Consider the following 20228-nt stretch of genomic DNA (forward strand, 5'->3'; position numbering starts at 1 on the left):
GAAAATGAGCGACGAGCGACAGCATGAAATTGTACCTTAAGGGGAAGCTGGAGTTGCTAGTGCACTATTTTTTCACTATAGCGATGGTAATTGCAGTTTCGAAAATTCTCTTGCTTGTGCAGAATAAAAAATCCTTTTCCACAAATGAAGCATAGATAGAAAGAAAGTCCGCTCTACAGGACTTTATATTCAAAATGGAAAAAAGTTAGAAAAGACAAATGCAAGTTTTTAACTTTTTTCCATTTTGAATATAAAGTCCTGTAGAGCGGACTTTCTTTTTATCTATACTTCATTTGTGGAAAAGGATTTTTTATTCTGCACAAGCAATAAAGAGAATTTTCGAAACTGCAATTACCATCGCTATAGTGAAAAAATAGTTCACTAGCAACTCCAGCTTCCCCTTAAGGTACAATTTCATGCTGTCGCCTGTCGCTCATTTTCAGCGTCAAAACAGGTCACATGATCAAAATGAACGCTGGGTATTGGTCAATTTTGATCACGTGACATGTTTTGTCGCTGAAAATGAGCGACGAGCGACAGCATGAAATTGTACCTTAAGGGGAAGCTGGAGTTGCTAGTGCACTATTTTTTCACTATAGCGATGGTAATTGCAGTTTCGAAAATTCTCTTGCTTGTGCAGAATAAAAAATCCTTTTCCACAAATGAAGCATAGATAGAAAGAAAGTCCGCTCTACAGGACTTTATATTCAAAATGGAAAAAAGTTAGAAAAGACAAATGCAAGTTTTTAACTTTTTTCCATTTTGAATATAAAGTCCTGTAGAGCGGACTTTCTTTCTATCTATACTTCATTTGTGGAAAAGGATTTTTTATTCTGCACAAGCAATAAAGAGAATTTTCGAAACTGCAATTACCATCGCTATAGTGAAAAAATAGTTCACTAGCAACTCCAGCTTCCCCTTAAGGTACAATTTCATGCTGTCGCCTGTCGCTCATTTTCAGCGTCAAAACAGGTCACATGATCAAAATGAACGCTGGGTATTGGTCAATTTTGATCACGTGACATGTTTTGTCGCTGAAAATGAGCGACGAGCGACAGCATGAAATTGTACCTTAAGGGGAAGCTGGAGTTGCTAGTGCACTATTTTTTCACTATAGCGATGGTAATTGCAGTTTCGAAAATTCTCTTGCTTGTGCAGAATAAAAAATCCTTTTCCACAAATGAAGCATAGATAGAAAGAAAGTCCGCTCTACAGGACTTTATATTCAAAATGGAAAAAAGTTAGAAAAGACAAATGCAAGTTTTTAACTTTTTTCCATTTTGAATATAAAGTCCTGTAGAGCGGGCTTTCTTTCTATCTATACTTCATTTGTGGAAGAGGATTTTTTATTCTGCACAAGCAATAAAGAGAATTTTCGAAACTGCAATTACTATCGCTATAGTGAAAAAATAGTTCACTAGCAACTCCAGCTTCCCCTTAAGAGGTCGTTTTCCAATTTCCTGTTTCCGTTCTAATAAAGATGTCGCCCTTCCAGCTACTTCGAGCGGTCGCGTGAGTCAAAGCAAAAGGTACCACGTGCTTGTGAGATGCATTGAACGCATTTTTAACGGATACAAGTGTATTATAACGTGTAATGTAATAATTAGTACACACGTATTCAACGAAGATATTGTTTGTAAAAGTTTCCCAGTCAATTCTTCAACATATTGTTTATAACCTTACGTTGTTGCCGGGTGAGTTTACGTGAGGTTATATTAGGTTATGCTGGTAGACGCTACATTTGGAACTAATAGGCAATTTATTTAAGCGTACAGAATTAAGCTCTCTCTGATTCGTTTCAATTTTTGTACCACAAGGCTGATATTTCCATCGTCTGCAGAAGAAGTCATACACGATGGTGAAAGCGAAGAAAAGAAACATGTCCGAGTTCGCGCAACGCAAGCGAGCGCAGAACAGTAAAAAGCAATTAAATCCGTTCGAGATACACATCAACAAGCAGAAGCAAAAAATACTGGGCCAGAAGAACAAACATGATCGTGGCCTTCCAGGAGTGTCCAGGGCAAGGGCCATCGACAAACGTAAGCAGAGCCTTCTGCAGGAATACAAATTGAAGAACAAGGACAACATTTTCCTGGACAAGCGTATAGGCGAGAGGAATTCCGCCATGAGCGCGGAGGACAGAGCGATGGCGAGATTCGCCAGGGAACGCATAAAGGCGCACAGAAAGAAAGGTATTTATAATCTGAATGACGACGAGACACTGACGCACAGGGGTCAGACTCTGGAGGAGATCGAGAAGTTCGATGATCCCAGAAGCGACGAGGAGAGCGACGACGGAGACGCGAGTGGCAAACTGGATAGAAACTTCGTGGAGGAGGCTCATTTCGGCGGAGGAGTTTTGTCGCAGTCGGACGCCACGTTGTCGAGGAAGGACGTGATCAATCAGCTGATCGCGGAGTCGAAGAAACGGAAGGCGGAGCAACAGAAGATACGGGAGCAAACGATAGATCTGACGGAAAAACTCGACTCCGAGTGGAGAGATTTCGTGTCCGTTGTGTCCGTGTGTAAGAAGACCGACGAAGACACTGGCAAAACAACGAAAGCGGACGATTATGACGTGGCTGTGCGACAGTTGAAGTTCGAAGCTAGGGGCAATCCGTCTGAGAAATTGAAATCGGAGGAACAGATCGTTCAGGAGGAGAAGGAAAGATTGGAAGCACTGGAAGCCGATAGATTGGCGAGAATGAAGGGATTTGTATCCGATGCTAGTAATCAGTGCAAGCATAGATCTGCTGATGATCTTGATGACGGTTTCTTGGTGGAAGCTATTGGTGAAGATGATAATGACAATGATATTAATAATGTGGCTACTGGTACTGATAATAATGAAAAAAGTAGTGATGATGATGATGATGACGACGACGACGACGACGGCGACGATAATGCTGATGATGCTGATAATGATGACAACTTAGAGAGCAGTCTGGAAGAAAGATCAATGAAAGATACAGAAACGAAGAAGGATGATGGTACAGATAAAGAAAGAACATATTTCGAATCATCAAGTGTAGAAGATAAATCTGCTACCACTTTAATAAATTCAGATCAACATTTAGAGACTGAAAATTCGGATTGCGAAGCATCCGAAGATGATCTTTCGGATCTAAGGGTGTCTGAAGAATCTAGCGAGGATGAAAATAAAACTGTCGACAAGCACGTTACGTTTGCAAGTAATCTGACAAAATGTTCGAAACAGGCAAATCAGTCGAGTCAGAATTGTCTAAAGTCGATATTGAAGCAGAGCAACAGCGACGCGCGTGTACAGAATTCGTCTAAGGAAGATAGAAAAGATGAAATTCTAAGCGATCTCTTGAAGCGGAAAGACATTATGGAGGCGGCACGAAATGAATTACCTTACACGTATAACGTTCCGGGGAGGTTTGAGGAATTAGAGAAATTGTTGAAAAATCATGACGTCCAGTGTCAATCGCTTATTATAGATCGTATTATAAAATGCAATCATTGGACGTTAAATGGCAAGAACAAAGAAAAATTGTCAGATCTCTTTGTATACTTATTGCAGTATATAAACAATTGCGCTTACGCGGACAATACTCGTGATTTAGTGGAATGTTTTCAAGTCTTTGATAGGTGACGATGATTTATTTCATTATATATTTAAAAGTTTCGTTATATATTAAAATGTATTACAGCACTAATTATTTATGTATAATATCTGCTATTCCAGATTATGTCCATACCTTTATGACTTAGCATATATGGATCCGGGAAAAGCTGTAGAATATGTACAGGAAATAATTAAAGAGAAGCATGAACATTTTGCGAAGAACAAAAAGAGATATCCCGGCATGGATACGGTACGTATACAAAATCATGTACAAGTAATTTTTTTTAATCGTATTTTCACAATATTTTATTGGACATTACCTTTCACTTGAGATACATGTAAGATTTATTGGTTTCAGCTTATATTATTTAAATTGGTGTCCTTGTTGTTTCCAACATCGGACTTCAAACATCCCGTTGTCACGCCTTGTCTAGTATTCATGTCGCAAATATTGCTCAGAAGTCATCTCAAGAGAGTCCGAACCGACATCGCGAAAGGTCTTTTTATATGTACACTCATTTTGGAAGTGAGTTTAACTGATCTTTCTACATCAAGCTTGTAAAATGTAAAAGAATCTGCACAACGGCATTTTAAATTGCTTTTGGATTTTTCAGTATACGGTATTAAGCAAGCGATTTGCCCCGTCTGCAATAAATTTCTTGCGTGGAATCATTTACACGGCGATAACTACGGATGTGATTAAAAAAACTGTACCGCCATTTAAAGCAGCGTGCAAGGTCCTAGTGACTGAGGGAACCGACGTCGAAATTGACACGAACGGTGCACGCATGTTCGCAAGTGACTTAGTCGATGATGAAATAAACGACGAGTTCAGGATAAGAGCTGTACTGACTGCGGTAAACCTAATCAAGGACTTCAAGAATCAGCTCCAAGAGTTGGAGGCAGTACATTCAATATTTGAGCCAGTTGTTCAATTATTAAGCTCGTGTAAATTCAAAAATTATCCATCAAACGTGAGGCGTCGCATAAGAGAAGTGCGCAAGGAACTCGCACTGTTAAGGAATAAGAAATTGGAGTACATTGTGCTCGAGAAGAAAAGGCCGAAGCCTTTAAGGATGTACGAGCCGAAGATAGTAACAGTGTATGTAATAATTTAATATATCTTTCGTCTTTGAGCTTTATACGGCGCGACACGACATTATTTTAAATGTTTTGCAGGTATGAGGGAAAGCAGCATAAGCCAATGTCGAAGAAAAAAGCGGAGAGAGCGAAATTGCTGCATAAGTACAAGCGAGAGTACAAGGGCGCGGTTCGCGAAATAAAGAAGGACCGAAACTTCCTATTCAAGGTGCAGATTGCTCAGCAAATAAAGAGCGACGCCGAGCGCAAACGTAAGGTGAATCTGATCTTCGGCGAAGCAGCGACGCAGCAGCACGAGTTCAAGAAAATGAAGAGGAAGAAGTGATAAGATTTTTTTATAACAGTGCGTAACATAATGTCATATACAGGGTGTTTCCTAAGTAAGTAGACAAACTTAAGGAGGATATTCCTTGGCTTATTTTAAGAAGAAAAGGTCATATAAACATATGTCCTAAACTGCTTTGTTTTCCAATAAAAAGTATCTGTCATTGTAAATACGTCTTGCTTGACGAGCGTTTCCATTAGCAAGACCGTATACGAAATGCATATCTGCCATTTCGGCGTTTGTGTAATTTACCATAATTAATAAAATTACTAAACTTAATAGGAACTAATAAAGTTTGCGTCAAAGATAACGTGACAGCAGTGATGCCGGATAGCGTGCTTTTGCAGTACGAGTCAACAGCGGTGGGGATGGAGTGGGGATGGTCTCGCGGCGGCCGCGCGGCGCAGTCTGAAACGAGTGTTCACTTGCGGCGCCGCGAGACCATCCCCACTCCATCCTCACCTCTGTTGACTCGTACTGCAAAAGCACGCTATCCGAAAAGTGAACGAAAACAGTGATGTACTTTTTTTGGAAAACAAAGCAGTTTAGGACATATGTTTATATGACCTTTTCTTCTTAAAATAAGCCAAGGAATATCCTCCTTAAGTTCGTCTACTTACTTAGGAAACACCCTGTATACAGGGTGTTTCCTCTAACTGTAGCACTTAGAATATCTCTGCTTCCTTTGATGATATGAAAAAAGTCGAAGGACGAAAATTGTTCGATTCAAAGAGACTAGTACTCTGGTAAGAAAATTATTTTTTTTAATGTGACCTTTCACAAGATATCAAGGTCATGAACATTTTTTTAAATGAGATGGTATATTTTCCTTAACGAAATGATGTAGCTTGTAAAAAACAAATTCAACCATACAGAATATGTTGACCTTCAAATGACTTTGAACCACAAAAATCACGTTTAGGAAAAGAAACTCTATTGTATGTATAACTACAAAGATATACCTTTTTACAGATGTTCGAAATGATCACCGTTTACTTCCATACACTTTCGCATTCGATGAATAAACGATTGTTTTACGTTTTTGAGAGATTCCGGAGTAATTGCGGTGCACGCACGCTGAATTCTTTCTCGCATATCTTCAGGCGTTGTCGGAATATCGCGATAAACTTAATTTTTTAGGTGTCCCCAACGAAAAAAATCAAGAGGCGTAAGATCTGGTGATCGAGCCGGCCAAGAAATTCTTCCACCACGTCCAATCCAGCGATCAGGAAATGATTCGTTGAGTATGTTCCGTGCAAATGAAGTTTATCGCGATATTCCGACAACACCTGAAGATATGCGAGAAAGAACACCCTGTATATAAGCGATGTAAATATGTACATATGTATGCTAATAAACGATGTAAATAGTATTTTACATTAGTAGTTGGCATTGTATTTATCATTTTGGCAGCCTAGTCTAGTGGCAAAGTGCCGGACTCGTGATCACGGGAAACCGGGTTTCGAGTCTGCTTGATAGGAAATTTTATTTCGAGCACCCTGCGCGTACGAAGTAAATTACATAGGAATAGCAGGGAGGAGCCCGAGAGCGGTCACGCTCGCGTTTTAACTGCAACGCCTCGAACGTGGACACATGCGTTCCACTTGACGCTCCCGGCGTCATTCTATCTTTATTCAATATTCAGTGAGCGATAAAGACAGAATCACTTCGATCACTTCAATGTCCACGTTTGAGGCGTTACGGTTAAAACGCGAGCGTGACCGCTCTCGGGCCTCTCTCTGGGAATAGACTCGAGCCGATATTTCCGCTATCGGTAACGCCGTCGGCATCGTCGTTCGCGACACGAGCGCGAGATGGGGCCGCGAGCGGAGCGTTGTGGCAAGTGCGCGTCACATGTATGTTCTGTTGGACGTATAGGTTGCACGGGATATAATCACGACTCGTATGATCACGAACGCACGCAAAAATACTTTATTATAATGTTAATGTCTTATAACAAACAACGCACGAAAAGGGTTAACACTTCTGTGTGTATACTACAAAATACTAACTGCTTAATAACTAAACTAAAAACTGCGCGCGCAACAACATGGCGCGAAAGCGTTCGTAAAATCAACCATAAACTAAAAGGTAAAAGAAAGTCGGTTTAAGGCCGCCACAGCGTCTCGGAGCGGTCAAACGGCGGTAGTGGTCGGATCGTGCTGCCTGCCCGGAACGGGTGTTACCTAATCCCGTCTCGAGACTCCGAGTTTGCCCGAGCTGTGTTTTCGTCGCGCCACGCGATTCCGTGCCAGGGAATAAGCGATTATCTTTTTTTTTCTCCGTCTTGCTGCCTTCCCTTGCCGCGATAAGAAACGAGCAGGATGCCGGTCTTCCACACCAAGACTATCGAGAGTATTCTCGAGCCCGTGGCTCAGCAGGTAATTAAAACGTCAGGATCGTTCCGCGTCGACTGTCAATCTCGTCATCCGTCAGTCTCGAGTTTCGACTTTCGCAGAATTTAATCCGCGAATTCTTCTCCCATCCCTCACGATTTTCTTACGCTTCGTTTTTCCCCGTGGAACGCTCGTCACTTATTCGTACTTTTTGATTTCCTGCGAAAGTGTCAGCGTAACCGAGAAATGACGCGTAAACAAACGTTAAACGAACAAGCTCGCGCTCGTCGCTGCAAGGCGGCCGTCGTTTTACCCGTTACATCGCGTGCGACATAAACAACGTAGCATGTAGACGGATTCCGCGTGCGTTGCTCGTGTTCTTGACGTTATCTGCCGATTGGTCACGGTGATTACGATTTAAATGCATTCCTTGTTTGCACGCCGCAGGGATGATCGTCAATGCATTTTTATCGTCTGGACGACGGTAAAAATTACCAGGCATCCGCATTTGGAAGCGCGGATGTGGCAAGCGTGCGACTTGACGCGTTTGCCACAAGTTTTCAGAGTAACCCTCTTGTTTAATCTCGAATGCTTTATATAGAACTATGACATCATGCTCCGTATATAGGACGGGTCTACTAAATTCACCTTTCGGACATATCGCTGCTTCCGAAATGAAACTCAATCCGTTTGGCGGTTATGAGGATGTTCCCTGTGCATTATTACTGCCACATCACCATAAAAGGAGATGCTGGTGGCATGTAGTGTCACAGCATCCCACACATTCACAGATGTTAGATCATTAATAAGTCAGCTCCCGTTTCACGTACAATTATGTCGTTATTATTTAATTGGAATATGTATGCACTTTTCTTACGTATTTAGGAGAAATATTGAACTATATGTTATGTTTGCATAATATGTGTTTCAACTGTACTTTAGTATGTCTTGCCAAAAGTATAGATTATATGCTTGAGTGTAAAAATATTCGAAAAATACTTACCTTGGTCATATATATATATATATATAAAAGTAATTTTATTATTATTATTAATTTAAAAAGACATGTTTTGTTGCAATAATTAAATTAAAATTATTGTTAGAATATTTTTATCTAATATACTGATAGCTCATTATAAACTTTAACAGTCATCAAATATAATATAAGTAATGATAATAATTTTTCATTACATAAATTTATATAATTAATTTTTTGGAGGAATTTTTGTAATCAAAATGTGTGTTTTTAAATATGTAAATTAATACAAAGTTATACTGACAATTGTTACATCTTCTGTAGGTTTCGAGACTGGTCATCTTACACGAAGAAGCTGAAGATGGAAATGCAATGCCAGATTTGGGACGGCCGGTACAGGCTGTCAGCATGGCTGTGACCAATCTTGTGAAAGTAAGTTAATGCAAAAATCTGAGAAAACATGAAATAATGATATTATAATTAATATAACATTATATGAACAGTATTATAGTATTCAATTAAAATGCAACATTAAAAGAAAAGTCATAAAAATCATTATTTTTTACTTAAAATATTTAAACACTGTTTTATTTTATTTAGTCATAAAACACTTTTTACTTTAATTATTCTATATCATGTCTTGTTTCGTTTTTCAGGTTGGAAAGGAAACAATAAACTCGTCCGACGATGCTTTGCTTAAGCAAGATATGCCAGCGGCACTGCGACGCGTCGAGGGTGCTTCCCGTCTTCTCGAGGAAGCATCGGCCATGCTGAAACAGGACCCGTACTCCGGACCTGCCAGGAAAAAGCTTATTGAAGGATCACGTGGCATTTTGCAAGGCACCAGTGCTCTGCTTCTCTGCTTTGACGAGAGCGAAGTGCGAAAGATCATACGCGAATGCAAACGTGTACTGGATTATCTGGCGGTTACTGAGGTCATTGAAACGATGGAGGACCTAGTGCATTTCCTTAAGAACCTGAGCCCGTGCCTGAGTAAGGTGTCGAGGGAGGTGAGCGCACGTGAGAAGGAGTTGACTCATCAAGTACACAGGGAGATATTAGTGCGCTGCTTGGACCAAGTAAGTGCCAAAGTATTACGGTTTTTAATTTATGTATTCATTTTTAATAATAATTTTATTTTATGATATTTTTTAAATAGCAATTTTAATAATATTTTTATAATAATGATTTATTGTTTATAATGACAGTTTCATGATGCTACGTTTCACACACCCGTAGGTCAAGACGCTCGCTCCGATTCTCATCTGCTCCATGAAGATTTTCATCCATATTATCTCGCAAGGTGGGAAAGGCGCGGACGAAGCGGCAGAAAATCGTAATTACTTATCTGGGAGAATGTCCGACGAGCTGAACGAAATTATCCGAGTGTTGCAATTGACAACGTATGACGAAGAGGAATGGGACGCCGATCAGTTGACCGTAAGTCGCTTTGTGTCGTTGTTAACGACACTCGCAACTTACTAAATCGAGAGACGCAACTTTCTTCAGGTGCTGAAGAAGGCTCAAAGCGCCATAGAATCCAGAATACGAGCCGCTTACGATTGGTTGGACGACAGTCTGGCTCTAAGGGGTGGCGTAGGGGAAAAGAGCCTCCGTCAAATAATAGAGCAAGCGTCGCGTCTGGCGGAGCATTACCTGCCGCCGTCGCAGGCTGAGCCCATGTCCAAGCTGACCTCTCAAATCATCACCATGACCGACGCTCTCTGCGAGCTGCGTCAGAAAGAAAAAGGTGATTTCCAGCTCTCTGAGATTTTTTAATCACATATATTATTAATTGTATCCACAAAAGTGTTGCATTTATCCGAGACACGAGACTTTGTTTGGCTCAAACGAATCGTATCTATGTCTATGAAGGCAGCACACCTCAAGCGGAACACTTAGCACGCTGTATTAAAGACAAATTAAAAGAGCTGCACGGCTCGGTAGTGTCCGCTTTGGTAGCAGCGGACAAATCGGGAACTGCACAAACGGCACACACAGTTGCGGGTCGGTTAGAGCAAGCGAATAAGTGGCTTCTGAATCCGCAGCATGACGACAAGGGACTCGGTAAAAGGGCTATAGCTTTAATAATACTCGAAGGAAAGAAGGTATGATGTAACTCCTACAATCCCCTCCAGTTTTGTTAAGCATTTTACACACATACGTAGCGCGTTATGTTACTATCTTTATTATATACTTGATTTCCTTGTACACGGTATTTCAAATCAGTTATTTTTCACTCTATAATGCTTAATATCTTCAATGCTGCGCATAGAAAGAATGAGCAACCTATAGCAAATGTGAGTCTGTAAATACTTTTCGTCACTTTCCCAGTGTATAATGTTTTTTTTCATTTTTTTTATATCAGTGTATTGTCGCGTAGAGGGCTTCGGCGGAGCATCGCGCGTTTTATCAAACGTATTTTCATATTTAAATTTGGAATTTTGCTGACGTACATAAGTCTCGAGCAGAATTTTTCATGCCCAGTGAATATTAAATTAAAAATTGCACGAAATTAATTAGATTTAAAAACAGATTTTTATCTCACTTTTAGCAAGCATTGTTTTTTTCATCGAGAGAAAATTTGCGACGCCTATGGCGCTCTATGCGTTAATTATATTTGGAAAAAAGGATCCGCGATTTTCTCGCTGATGTCAATAGTTCTGTGTTTGAAAAATAGGTGGCCGAGGGCTTGCCGGGTATACACAAGGCAGAAATTTTGCAATTGTGCGATGAAGTGGACAATCTGTCGCACCAGCTCGCCGATCTCTGCTCGCACGGGCTGGGCAATACGCCGCGTGCCCAGGAAATCGCACGGCAATTATCGCAAAAACTGTACGAGCTGAAGAACAGAATACAGCAGGCCGTCGTGTCCCGTGTCGTTGAGGATTTCATCGACATCACTACACCTCTCAAACAGTTCACGGATGCCGTTTTGGCACCTGCGGGCACACCCGGCCGCGATCAAAATTTCAACGATAAGACGAGCGCGCTGCAGACTTTTTCGACCAGAGCAGCGAAGACAGCAAGGATGGTCGCAGCCGGCGGTGGGTAACAATTATTTTGATGATGTACAGAACATTTGATTATCTTAAAAAGAAGAGAAGTGGTTAAAAATATCCACTTAGGGGATTATTAAATTATAGGAAGTGGCGGAAACAAGAAATTAGCTGAAGCATTAACCGCAAGTGCCTCGCAAGTGGAATCTCTGACGCCGCAGCTGGTCAACGCCGGGCGAATCCGCATGACTTATCCGGACAGCAAAGCCGCGGACGAGCACTTTGAAAATCTGCGGCAGCAGTACGCGGAGACGATGCAAAGGGCGCGCGCACTCTGCGACGAGGCGACCGACAGCGGTGATTTCATCAGGATCTCTGAGGAGCAGATGCAGAAACATTCGTTTCTTTGTGAGGACGCCATCGCCAAGGCCTTGCCGCAGAGGATGGTCGACAACACGGCGGCCATCGCTCGTCTCGCGAATCGAGTTATACTCGTGGCAAAGCAGGAAAGCGATAATAGCGAAGATCCTGCCTTCATACAAAGAGTAAATCACGCGACCAATGTCCTGCAAAATAGTGAGTGTGTTAATATTGCTTCGTATTATTTATCTGATCTCTTGAATTTTGTGACTGAAAATTAACACGGAGAAAGAAAAATTTACAGATCTCTTAAGTCTTAAGAAAGTAAGATCTTTTTTTTAAATTAACTTCAAGTTAATAATTATATTTGACAGGCGTTGCTCCGATGGTTCAGGATGCGAAATTAGTGGCAATGAACATCGGCGATAATACTGCGGTGTCGCGCTGGAGGGAAAGCAACCGCGCGGTTCGTATCTCTTTTATGCATTAATAATGAAAGTTAACATGTAATCTAATATATTTTCTATTCTTTTTATACTCCGTTGTGCTTTTATTTATTTATTATTCTGTTATATTCTATTTATATGTCTATTGTGCTTTCACAGTTGCTGAACAATGTAGGACAAGTTCGTAAAGCTATTGTAACTCAGCCAGACTTGGTACCTCCTCTGGAAATGTCGCGGTTACGCATTCATGACGGTAAGTTCCTGAACTTAGTACGTACAGAAAAAACAATATAAAATTTAGTACATATTTATAAAATAAAAATCAAGAAAAGGACAATCTCAGAAGATAATTTCTGTAAGCTAGAATATAAATATTTATTGGTAACAACTTTTAGTAGTTTAGTTAATTGACGCAATTATAACACTGCCTTGTAAGATCTCTTTCTGAAAGAAATGATTATAGATTGAATTTATTTAGATTGAATAGTAATCCACTCCATAATACTATAACGTAGGCTTGGTAAAATGGGTTAAACATTATTTCATTATGCCACTAACAGATTCTTGCTTTTATGTATAAAGTATGTAAAGTAGAACAATAGATGTAAATATAGGCAATGCTTGTATCGTAGAATCATTTTATATCGGCTATCATCGGCCACAATCATATACTCTTTATATGCTAAATAAAATCGTTATTTATTTTCACGTAACAGTCTCAAAAAATATGACAATACTTTCGATTAATGCAAGTATATAAAATTAAGAGTATTTCTCGGTAGCGACGAAATAATAGATAAATTATTATGAAAATTAATCTTGTTGAGGAAAACAAGACATGAATTTAATATGAATGAAATAAGTTCGTCTAATGTATCTTTTACAGATGAACAAATTCCAATCCGACTTACTTACTCCAAAGATAAAGATAAAGCTAAAGGTACTTCTTTCAGCACGCAATTATTTATGCATGATGTTTATCATACATTTGACGTTTCGTTCCTAAAATTATTTAAACAAATCACGAGATTGAATATATACGTTAATATTATTTGATAAAAAAAGTCGGTGATATTATACATACATAGACAAGTATACACGTCTGATGAGTATACGGTAATCTGTTTCATTTTGCTTGCCTTATTCATGCCTTATTATTCGATTTTTCTTTAAATTCATTCATTGCCGAATTCGCTGTTCATGACTAGAAGCTATATAATGCCATATCGCAATTGATAAAATCCATTGCATTAATTTTTGCTCACGTTCATCTTTTATTATATGTGAAATGCAGATCAGAGTAAAATGATAATGTAAAACTTAGATTTATCTCAGCATTACGTTGTGATATTAATTAAGTTTACTCCGATTAGTGGAAACTCCTGATCTTTTCGATCAAGAACTGCCCTCTGACAACGAGATAGAAAAATCGATTCATGATGGAGGTAAATTTAAAATATCTATCTCTGTTGGGCAGCAAGTGACCATTACATTTGATGCTTTAATCTTTATCTATACTCCTACAAAGCATGCAGTGGCTGAAAAACATTAAGCAAATGTTACATATGTGATCAGATGCAATAGTTTTGCACAAAAGAAGAAAGATGAAACATATTATTCTTACAATTAGTATAAATATGTAATTACGTGAGAGATATAAATTTTTATTATATATTTGATAAAAATTTCCATATTCAATAAATCGAGCTGCATTTTGCTTCTTTCACATAATCATCATGATCTTTAGGATAACATTTCATTAGTGACTCATTATTACTATCTCGCAGATAGCAATTTCAAGCATCAAACATTGCTATGCTCATGTAGATGATATTTGTTAGAATTATAAATATTATAGAGAAATGCTGTAATACTTCATCGACATAAAGCATTGTATCGATTACATGTTTACTCCTACGTCAAAACAGCATGATGCTTAATTATATGCATGTACTTTTTTTTATGAATTATATCTGATTCTTGTTGGTGTTTTAACATTATGCGTTTCTGCCTTTAATGCTTCATGGATTACCAGATTATTACGATTACAATATAGACGATGGTAATTACTTCTAAATATATTTGGCCCCTTACATTTATTGACTTATCGATCTCTTAATTCTATTAACATTCCTCAAGTGAAATATTTCTGTGAAATGATATGAAATAACCATTTTGTTTGTTTGTTACACACGTAACACAGACATTGTTTTATGAATTGTAATAACGAGACGAGTTCACAGCATTTTGTTCCTGTTTACATATTGTTTGCGATCGTTTACAGGAAGGTCTACTGTATAGCGACAATGCGTTATTCAGTTGATTAAGAAGCAGTTCTTAACACAATATTGATTATTTAACAGATCCTGTTAGGATCTTTTTACTTTGGGATTCCAGCGTGCATGTAACGTGATCACGAAAATGTGGGAACTCCGTTGCAAAATTTTATTGATGCCATATTCCTTTATTATGCACAGAAGTGGCACCTCCTCGTCCACCATTGCCGGGAGGTGACATTCCACCTCCAAGGCCTCCTCCTCCCGAGACAGACGACGAAGAGGAGATGTTTATGCACGCTCCTCAACCCAATCAACCAATCATGGTAAGAAAAAGAGAGAGAGACTTGATGCACTTTTACGCAAACAATTTATGCAAGCTGCAAAACGGTCGATCAATAACTGCATCGCGATAAATTTATTGTATAGATGGCCGCTCATGGTTTGCATCAAGAAGTACGACAGTGGTCTAGTAAGGATAACGAGATCATTGCCGCTGCGAAGAAGATGGCCATACTAATGGGCAGACTGTCAGGACTGGTTAGAGGTGAGGGCGGTAACAAAAGGGATCTTATTGCGTGTGCCAAGGCTATCGCGGAAGCTTCGCAGGAGGTCACACGTCTCGCTAAGGAGCTTGCTAGGGAATGTACCGATAAACGTATTCGAACGGTACGTTCAGCACATTTTTATACTTTTTATGATTATCAACTCTATAAAAGTCTCTAAAAGATAATCTTGTTAGAATTTTATATCCTGTTTAAATTTATGCAATTTAATCCTGCATTTTCGCGATCGACTTTTTCAGAACCTCCTTCAAGTGTGCGAGCGGATTCCCACGATTGGTACACAGTTGAAGATTCTGTCCACCGTAAAAGCCACCATGCTCGGAGCTCAAGGTACAGTTTGCGATGTTTCTTTTATTACACGTATGTCTTTATATCGATTCGACATTCGAACGTTATCGTGATTACCGGACTAATTGATCATTGAGAAATATTCAGTGACTCTAGGACGATTTAATCTCTCTACGAAACATTGCTTTAAAAAAATGAGAACTGCTGTAATTAATGAAAAAATTAAATTCTTTGTATATAGAGACACTCCCGACCTGGGAAGAGCTGATGCTTTATGGTAAAGAAGTTGCAAACTTGTGCTTGATGTTATCGTCTCTCTATCTCTTTCTCTTTCGATGGTGTTTTATTTCGTTCTGTTAAAAGATGCGATTTTTCAATTTTACCGACGCGGTACACGTTGCATTGAGATGCATGCAACCCTACTTTTCCCGTGGAAGAACATACAAGAGAGCGAACACTTTCAATTTGATTTTACGTACACTTCACAGACACTTAATATTACACAGGCAACAAATCACATTCCAATTATATTATATTAATTTAACAATTTTTATGGAAGATAGACTAATCTTGATATTTTATTTAAACTTTAAACGGTATGCCGTTGGTATGCGTCTGCTCATCGTGGTGTAGATGAATTGATTGGCTGCAGTAAGTGGATTATAAAAACACGTAGCGGATTCTTAGATAGCAGATCAATTCGATATAGCGATGTCTATATTTTTTACCATGCTAAATATAGCAGTATATCCCGATGTAATACGTTTCATCATTGCCGATTGCCATAACGTAATTTATGATTCATGATTTGTACATATATATTATGGTAAGCTGATATCTCGGATTCAACCAGCTCATGTCGAAAGACTTGTTCATCACATCACGCATCAGTTTCATTCTCTCTGTTTTGAAATATGTCGTCACTTTTTGCATGTGCATTTTGATATTATAATTACTAAGGCTCGCGTATTTCGTCGTTAAGTTAATTACGACACATATCGATTTATAGAAAGTGTGTCTGTTTATAAAACTCGAATACCCGAGTCGTGGTAATTATTGAACTACCATTGTAATGTTATGTGTACATCAAACACAATGTTCAAGACATTTTACATGCACCTAATCTTACCATCACCTACATTGCATGTGAACCCCCACATCATTATATTTTATTGTTACTGTAAATAGAGAATAGTTTTTCGTTTTAATATTCAGAAAGAGTATTCGTTGAAAGTAATCATGATGAAATACTTTTATGCCATAGAATAGTAATTAAAAATTACGTTTGTGTAAATTATATTATCCATTTATCCAGTTATACTTGACATAGTCGCTACTTGCTACATAAAATATTTATAATTTGCGTTACAGATGTAATTTTAGAATTTAGCGACTGATACTTAGTAACACACTGAAGATTATAACTAGAAATTAGATATATATATATATAGATATAAAAAATTTAGATATAAATGTAAAAATATGAATCAAAGAACTTTTCCGACTCAATCTAATGGCTGTTCATGTAATGTGCACATTTAGGTACGGAAGAGGATCGAGAAGCTACGGACATGCTTGTCGGAAATGCTCAGAATCTCATGCAAAGTGTAAAGGAAACGGTGCGTGCCGCAGAATGCGCTAGCATAAAGATTCGTACCGCTTCCGGTATGAAGCTGCGCTGGGTGCGTCGTCAGCCATGGTATCAATATTAAATGGTAACCCGAGGAAAGTACAGTCTCAAGGAAAACGTGCAAGATTTTGCTTGGTGTTCATGTATACATACATCAGTAGACATTTTTCCATAATATTAGAAGTATATTAACCGTATATATTTTTATTGCAATTACTAATCATAACGCCTGATAAATTTACGAATTAATTTATATTTAACGATCTATTTTCTGTTTATTTGATAATTCATAGAACAGATTATTTATGGAAATATTTCTACAAAGAAGAGAAAGTAGTTTGACGTGTATTTTAAAACGCACAATTTTCATAGGCAGCAATCTCAATATCTTCCTTTTATCATTGTTTATTATATGATTTTTGTATTCAATTAATTTATTATGCTTCTTTTTATCTGATATTTTATTAAAAAACCCAGCATGTTATAAAATTAACTGATTATAAGCGTAGTATATATTGAAGATTAATTCTCAATTCCTTATTTCGCAAAATATAACGTCTTATTTATAATTTGTATGTAACACACACCTATAGTAAGAATGATAGTACCTTAACAATAGTAATAATATATATAATAATGATAAAAATATATAACAATAGCGCAATATAATATATATATATATTTTCATCCGTTTTTCTAGCCAAATTGAGATACTATACAACTCCAAATCTTTATAAAAGTTTTTGATAAAATTAAACGTGATAAAATTTGCGAAAACTACATTTGTCTACCAGTAAAACATTTCTATCTTTCGTGTAGCGGATATTACTACATGGGATTGGAATGTTATATTTTTACAAGATGGACACGTATATAATCACGTTCGAAATTGCTGTACCAATGTATTAAACGGCTGTTTTGTATGTATGTAGTGGAGAGTTGTCTAAGTTTATTATCTGAATCTGTGATATCTATTAAAATATTGAAAGTACATTCAGAAACAGGACATTGTACGAGGATCATGTGGTAAACATTTTTATTTTATTATATCTTATTAATTGAAAACACAAACCGTCAACAGAATATTCTTGCTTTTAAAATTATTAGACATTTCAGATTGTAAACTTAGATATCAACTTCATTAATATATAAGAAATCTATTTTTATAATTTTACGCAGCGATAGGAGTATCAATTTCAACATTGGCTTTGTGTTCTCATATTATACTTTTCAAGTGGTGCTAATCCGTGCAATATTCATTTATATTAAGCAATATTGCTATGTAATGGAAACTGCTGAAGTTATATGCCGGCAATAGGTTCTTTAATATGTATCACGTAGATCGATTACTGATGATGACGATGGAATGTTATGACACGTATTGATTCTCACTGACAGAGATAACGATGTATTTCGGGACACTTTTATGTAACCACCTTTATAATAAAAATAACATTTATTGTTTAACTTAGTTGTACTTTAACTTAGTTTAACGTAGTAGTATTTATTTCTAATTACCACAAATCATGACTATGCATTGTTTTGCATAAATGCAACGTAAATAAATATAAAATCTAGACGTGTATATACATATATATGTAGAAATCACTTAAATAAATGGATTGCGTTTTATTTCAAGGTACCGAAGATTCTAGCGGTTCCTTCTTGGCAGATGGCTGTCCGGGAACCGTCGTTCCTGGCATTTTGTTTTTTGGCATTTTTCCGGGCCTTAAATATGGATTATCTATGATGTCTTGCTGAGTAGTATTTTCACCATTCTGCTCTATGTTCTCGCCTTGCGTTTGATCGTCTGCAAATAAGCGTTCGTGAATCGCTCGTTTTCTTACAAGAGTAAGTATGAAAAAGAGGTTCACTTACTTTCTTCAATTCTCTCTTCAGTTTTTTCCTCCTTTTTCTTTTTCGTCGGATTCGACTCAAACTGGAAGTCTGTGTCCGGTTCGAATATTTGATCCTGAGGTAAAAGAGCAGAGATGTAACTCGGGAATTGCGGTTTACAGGATATCACTAAAAACGAAGAAGAAGATGCATGGTAGTATATTGTTGTATATAATTCTGTTTGATGATCACTATATAATACTCGTGACAAATTGCTTACAGGGAAACATGCTGTTATCCTCCGTGAGAAATAAACTGTGCGTTTCTCCAGTTTTGGCGATAAACCTAGTCAAAGCTCTCTCGATGTCACGCTTCTGTGTTGCTACCTTTTCTCTTATCGCTTCGTACTCTGTTACTGGTCTACGATGTGTCTACAATAACGTTCGTTATAGAGAGTTAGATCCGTAAACAATATATGCGATACTTATTTTCATTGCAGAAACATAAATAGCTGCAATTAAAACTGGCAAATACTCACTGGAGTTCTGATGTATGCATGTGGATCAGGGAAGGGTGGTAGGTAACTTGGTATGTGCGACGGGTGGTTCTGCTTGATACCAGCCTGCAAGATGTTCGATTGCCTCGACTGTGTCTGTTGTTGAAGTGGCGGTAAAATTGTTCTGTTCTGTCTCTTCGCATATGTCTCGATGTTATCTATCTTTATGCCCATATTGATTAACGCGAGAATCACATCGGCTATGAGAGGTTCCGTCCTCCCAGACAGTTCACAATAATTTCTCGCCGATGCTCCAATCTCCACAATAACTGAAATCAATGCATAATGAGGGAATACAATTTGCAGAACATTTTCTGTGTTCAACAAGAACATAAATTTGAGATCTTTATTTAAATTAAAGAAAAGTCAGAAAATTAATTAACAATTGATACGCTTTCAATGAAAGAGCTATAAGAGCTGTGACATAGTTTATGCTTTAATATAAAATGATCGTCTAATAACTAATTTTGAGATGCAACTCATCACTCTTTCTTGATCATCGTTTTTCTTTTCATTTCATATGCATTAAGCATTTGATATTAATATTTCAGATTAAATATGAAAATATTTAAACAAATTTAAATTTAAGTAAACTTACATGATTGTAGCATCTCGGTGAGAGTCTCTAATACTTGTTTCTCACATGTTTCATAACCACACTCCATTAAAATGCTGCAAACTACATGATTCAGTATTTTTCTTCGTGTGTTAAATGTCTGTGTGTCCATAGTGGTTGACATAAATAACAGATCGTCTTGTTTGTTATTCTGTATTAAAATAATCGGATGATCCTGTTAAGTTTTAATACACAGCTCATACATTGCTCACGTCACAACTGTCAGCGAAGTGACGCCACATACTACCCAGTATAACCTTATGGCTTAAGATAAGACTCCATACGTACGGTGAACCCCGGCAAATGCTGCGGTGACCAATTAGAAGCC

At 37.9% G+C, this 20228-nt stretch overlaps 3 protein-coding genes across 15 annotated transcripts; 2 read left to right on the forward strand and 1 right to left on the reverse strand.

The window, feature by feature from the left end:
- The first annotated feature begins 1463 nt into the window (after positions 1-1463).
- Positions 1464-6010, forward strand: LOC105277627 (nucleolar protein 14 homolog). 3 transcript variants are annotated; one of them, XM_026971280.1, is made up of 7 exons: positions 1464-1694; positions 1818-3612; positions 3710-3839; positions 3948-4115; positions 4204-4691; positions 4769-5033; positions 5988-6010. In XM_026971280.1, exons 2-6 carry the CDS (start codon positions 1856-1858, stop codon positions 5013-5015), a joined length of 2790 nt encoding a protein of 929 aa, XP_026827081.1. In that variant the 5' UTR covers positions 1464-1694; positions 1818-1855; the 3' UTR covers positions 5016-5033; positions 5988-6010. The 3 variants fall into 3 exon arrangements, with proteins under 3 accessions (XP_026827081.1, XP_026827080.1, XP_011334425.1); XM_026971279.1 differs by lacking the exon at positions 5988-6010 and adding an exon at positions 5640-5658 and having other exon boundaries at positions 4769-5037; XM_011336123.3 differs by lacking the exon at positions 5988-6010 and having other exon boundaries at positions 4769-5089.
- Positions 6011-6952: 942 nt separating this feature from the next.
- Positions 6953-18357, forward strand: LOC105277625 (vinculin). Of its 11 annotated transcripts, XM_011336113.3 has the most exons (20): positions 6953-7396; positions 8652-8759; positions 8984-9406; positions 9567-9767; positions 9837-10077; positions 10203-10435; positions 10607-10627; positions 11008-11374; positions 11474-11902; positions 12061-12152; positions 12292-12385; positions 13019-13072; positions 13506-13577; positions 14168-14194; positions 14610-14734; positions 14838-15077; positions 15214-15304; positions 15504-15539; positions 15896-16088; positions 16805-16889. In XM_011336113.3, the coding sequence occupies exons 1-19, from the start codon at positions 7340-7342 to the stop codon at positions 16048-16050; spliced, it is 3066 nt and encodes a 1021-aa protein (XP_011334415.1). In that variant the 5' UTR covers positions 6953-7339; the 3' UTR covers positions 16051-16088; positions 16805-16889. The 11 variants fall into 11 exon arrangements, with proteins under 11 accessions (XP_011334415.1, XP_011334412.1, XP_011334417.1 ...); XM_011336110.3 differs by lacking the exon at positions 15896-16088 and having other exon boundaries at positions 6956-7396; positions 16805-18357; XM_011336112.3 differs by lacking the exons at positions 6953-7396; positions 15896-16088 and adding an exon at positions 7760-8144 and having other exon boundaries at positions 16805-18357.
- Positions 18315-20148, reverse strand: LOC105277626 (transcription initiation factor TFIID subunit 8). Its single transcript, XM_011336122.3, has 5 exons — positions 19883-20148; positions 19267-19553; positions 19009-19159; positions 18771-18917; positions 18315-18702 (listed from the first exon to the last, which is right to left on the reverse strand). The coding sequence occupies exons 1-5, from the start codon at positions 20022-20024 to the stop codon at positions 18527-18529; spliced, it is 903 nt and encodes a 300-aa protein (XP_011334424.1). The 5' UTR covers positions 20025-20148; the 3' UTR covers positions 18315-18526.
- Between the last annotated feature and the right edge of the window lie 80 nt (positions 20149-20228).

This window comes from Ooceraea biroi, chromosome 7 (genome assembly GCF_003672135.1).
Source record: "Ooceraea biroi isolate clonal line C1 chromosome 7, Obir_v5.4, whole genome shotgun sequence".
NCBI classification, from domain to species: domain Eukaryota; kingdom Metazoa; phylum Arthropoda; class Insecta; order Hymenoptera; family Formicidae; genus Ooceraea; species Ooceraea biroi.